Source organism: Spodoptera frugiperda, chromosome 13 (assembly GCF_023101765.2).
Source record: "Spodoptera frugiperda isolate SF20-4 chromosome 13, AGI-APGP_CSIRO_Sfru_2.0, whole genome shotgun sequence".
Lineage (NCBI taxonomy): Eukaryota > Metazoa > Arthropoda > Insecta > Lepidoptera > Noctuidae > Spodoptera > Spodoptera frugiperda.
In genome coordinates this window covers 2,923,673-2,927,141 of record NC_064224.1, presented here as the reverse complement: position 1 = coordinate 2,927,141, position 3,469 = coordinate 2,923,673, and the positions used below count along the sequence as shown (strand labels likewise).

At 38.0% G+C, this 3,469-nt stretch overlaps 1 protein-coding gene across 1 annotated transcript; it reads left to right on the top strand.

Moving 5' to 3' along the window:
* The first annotated feature begins 1,273 nt into the window (after nucleotides 1–1,273).
* Nucleotides 1,274–3,094, top strand: LOC118270474 (uncharacterized). The gene has a single exon (XM_035586070.2). The coding sequence runs from the start codon at nucleotides 1,426–1,428 to the stop codon at nucleotides 2,188–2,190; it is 765 nt and encodes a 254-aa protein (XP_035441963.2). The 5' UTR covers nucleotides 1,274–1,425; the 3' UTR covers nucleotides 2,191–3,094.
* Nucleotides 3,095–3,469: the final 375 nt, after the last annotated feature.

Sequence of the window (3,469 nt, the reverse complement as noted above, 5' to 3'; positions counted from 1 at the left end):
CTGTTATAAATACACCGCATATTCGGGCTGCGCATCTTTTTACACTACTCACACAACTACATAGCTTAGTATCAGTGGAAACAGTTACATAGTTTCACATCTCACTATTATATCTTTAGCTACATAGCACATCTCTGGAGGAAAAACACACTTAAACTGTGGTAGTTTAAGAAAACTAATTTGAAGTCCATAGTCCATCAGTAAATTGTCATATCCATCAATTATGATGGTAAAGGTACGTATACGGCAGGAAGCTAATTAATATAAGTCTTTCAGAAAAATAATAAGAACAATAAAATTACACCACCAGATTTGTACTACCACCACTATATACCACCACTTATCTAGACCTATCTTTGTCTAGACAAATGAAATGCGTAGTGTATAACTGATGTAGGGCAGTGTAGAAGTGTGCCGATTGCTACATAATTGAGATAGAATAAAATTGTACCACGCTCATGTAGTAGACCGTATAAGTTTATGGGAGTGTCGTAAAGTAACCACGTTTATATGAACAATGAATATGGTAATAAACTGAGCAGGTCCAGTGCACTGTGTGTGATATAGTATATAGGTTAACGGTTTGTGCATTCTTAGATCAAGACTCCTTTGTGCTTTGGATAATAATATTATGTCTGTAAAACATTGTATTTTTTTTATGGTATAAGCCAGTAAACGTGCTAATGGTAATGCCACTCACCTGATGGTAAGCAATCGCCGCGGCCCATGGACACCCGAAACACCAGAGGCGTTATAAGTACGCCGGCAACGCAATTTTGGCGTTTAGAAATTTAAGGGTTGTAGGGGAATCGTGGATTGGGAAGATTAGAAAGAGGGGTAATTAGACCGCAAGCGTTGTTTCACGTCCGTTTTCTGTGAGATAAATAAAGCCAAAAAGTTAAATTAGATGTAGTGATTTGTGGGAAGCAGATAGCTAAATTGGAATTCTATATTTTATACGGAGTCTGTACCTGTACCTGTACCTGTAGTGAGGGTGACTTTCAAAATTCTCACTCGTAATGTTTTATGCTTACACAAATTGCTTTAAATGAAATGTTCATACGTTGTGTTATGTTCGTCATGCTCATTGCAATAAGCAAAGTAGTTTATTCCCTTAAATCCCAAATCTCATACAATGACCTTGACTTTGACAAACCGCTTAGTCAGCATGAGAGCGATGACTGGTCACTCACACACCTACACCCAGACCAATACAAGCGTGGACCCAACGTGCACATGCACGCCTCAGTGCACGGCCATACGATGCAGCGATTGCACGCTCTAAAAGATTTATAGATAAATGCAGTTCCCGGTGAAAATAGATAAATGCCAGTGCACATTTACACGGTGCACATTTCAATAGACGCAACCGCATAAGCCGGACATCGGTCCACATACAGGGGACACCCGCGGTTTTCCAACAAGATGCAGTGCCGCGGTATTGTCCTTTTGTGTTTTTGTGTGCTGTCTGCTTCGGCCGACACCTTCGGGGCCAGCCTCAGGCTGCTGGGCAAGGTGTACGACAACTGTGAGCACTCCCAGGAGATAGTTAAGTGTTTGAAGATACAGGCGACCAAGTTAGCGGACAGGGCGGCGCGGGCGGACTCACTGCCCATCCTTGATGGAATCACATTAGTGAAACGACCCGAAGCAGGCAGGGCATCACCTAATGCTCTCCCTGAAGATGAGGACCTTGAATCATTACCGTCAGACAAAATTGACAAATATCTACAACTTGCTACCACAAAGTTGATGCAGACACATCGCGTCTTCATCTCTCCAATGGATGTTGGTGATGACGTCGGCCGATCCCTAGATGAAGCTAGGGGCAAACTGAAGAAGATGATCGGTCCCATACTTGCCGGGGTTGCGATCAAAGGTGGATTTCTGATGATGGCATTCAACGCGATTGCGCTCATTGCTGGAAAGGCTTTACTTATCGGTAAGATAGCTTTGTTGCTTTCGGCGATCATCGGTTTGAAGAAGTTAGTTGCTGGTGGAGAGTCCCATGAGAAGACCACGTACGAGATCGTGAAGCATCCGCAGGTGTCTCAGAGCCACACGTACTCGTCGTCTCATTACGGCAGCGACTTCGACGCCACGGGTCCTGGGGGTCACTACAGGAGGAGCGTGGAGGACGAAGCTGCTGCTCAGGACAGGGCCTACAAAGCCTATGCCAAGAAGCAGTAGGTTTTAGATAATACAACAGGCTTACGACTCCATAGTTTTACAAAATTCACAACGACACGGCATTTTTTATTTGCACTTTAATAGCCCAAAACGGTGTTTTGGACCTTGCAAAGAAATAATGTTTAACCAAAAATGATATTTATTGTGCTTATTCAAACGACGCTAGGTAGTTAATTTAAAAAGTTTATCTTTAAGTATTTATTCGCTAGATTAGTCCCATGTTTATTTATTATTATTTATTCAATGCGTAATTATGACGATATCAAAGTTATTTAAATGTTATTATGTAAATAAGATTGCGAACGCGATTTTTGCATGTGTGTATGTATGTATGTTCAGTACATTAGTTATATAGGGTTATGTAATCGGACGCACCAAATAATAAATGAATAATGGTAATAACAATATAATAATTATACAAATAATAATGTATTGTAATCATGGATTAATCATAACGTTATCGTAAGACCTTTAGGCTAGTCGACGGGTACTGTGCATTTCTGTTTTCTACGTTTGTCCAATTTTGTAAAAATAGCGGTAAGTGTTAATTGATAAGTTACTTTATTATTATATGTATACGGTGCTGTTTAGAGTAAGTAGTTAATTACTGGCTATCCTTTAAAATAACATCTTGATGTAAATCATCAGCGAGGTGGTTACGCGAGTACCTTTTATTTATTTATTTTGTAATCAGAAATAATAATTGCGTACTATTATATTAACCCTGTTATTATTAGGTTAGTTATTTATTATTATTATTTTAATTATAAGTTATAATGATGATGAAAACTATTCTTAAAAGAGACCAACGAATGACGACTGAAAGAAAATTTTATAAAACTGAATGTTTGTTTTATTTTTTTAATTGGGGTTGAGAGGTTTAATAAATTATTTTGAAATTTGGTACTGTTGTTTGTTATTTCACCTTGAACTTTAAAACAAAGGCATTCATTGAATAATCCACGTACTTAACGGGGTTTATAAGAATACGGTAACGTTATATTTTCCACATAAAGTGAATTTAATGACTTAGTAACTAGCAAACAATATAATGATGAAACTAATTAGGGAGAATATTTTAAGATCGAATTTGATTATTCATACTTCTATTAAGAAATCAAGATAAAATTACATGACAACAATACAGGGGCCGATGAAATAGATACATCAGATGCTGACAACCAAATCGATATCAAACATCTTGATGATTAAATCAAAGTTGAGTAAGTATTATTTAATGTAATCAATGAAGCAATAGATGGACAATTTGATAATTTGG

What these genes read in the sequence shown, in the direction of transcription:
- LOC118270474 (XM_035586070.2), top strand. Translation starts at nt 1,426, where the DNA reads ATGCAGTGCCGCGGTATTGTCCTTTTGTGTTTTTGTGTGCTGTCTGCT.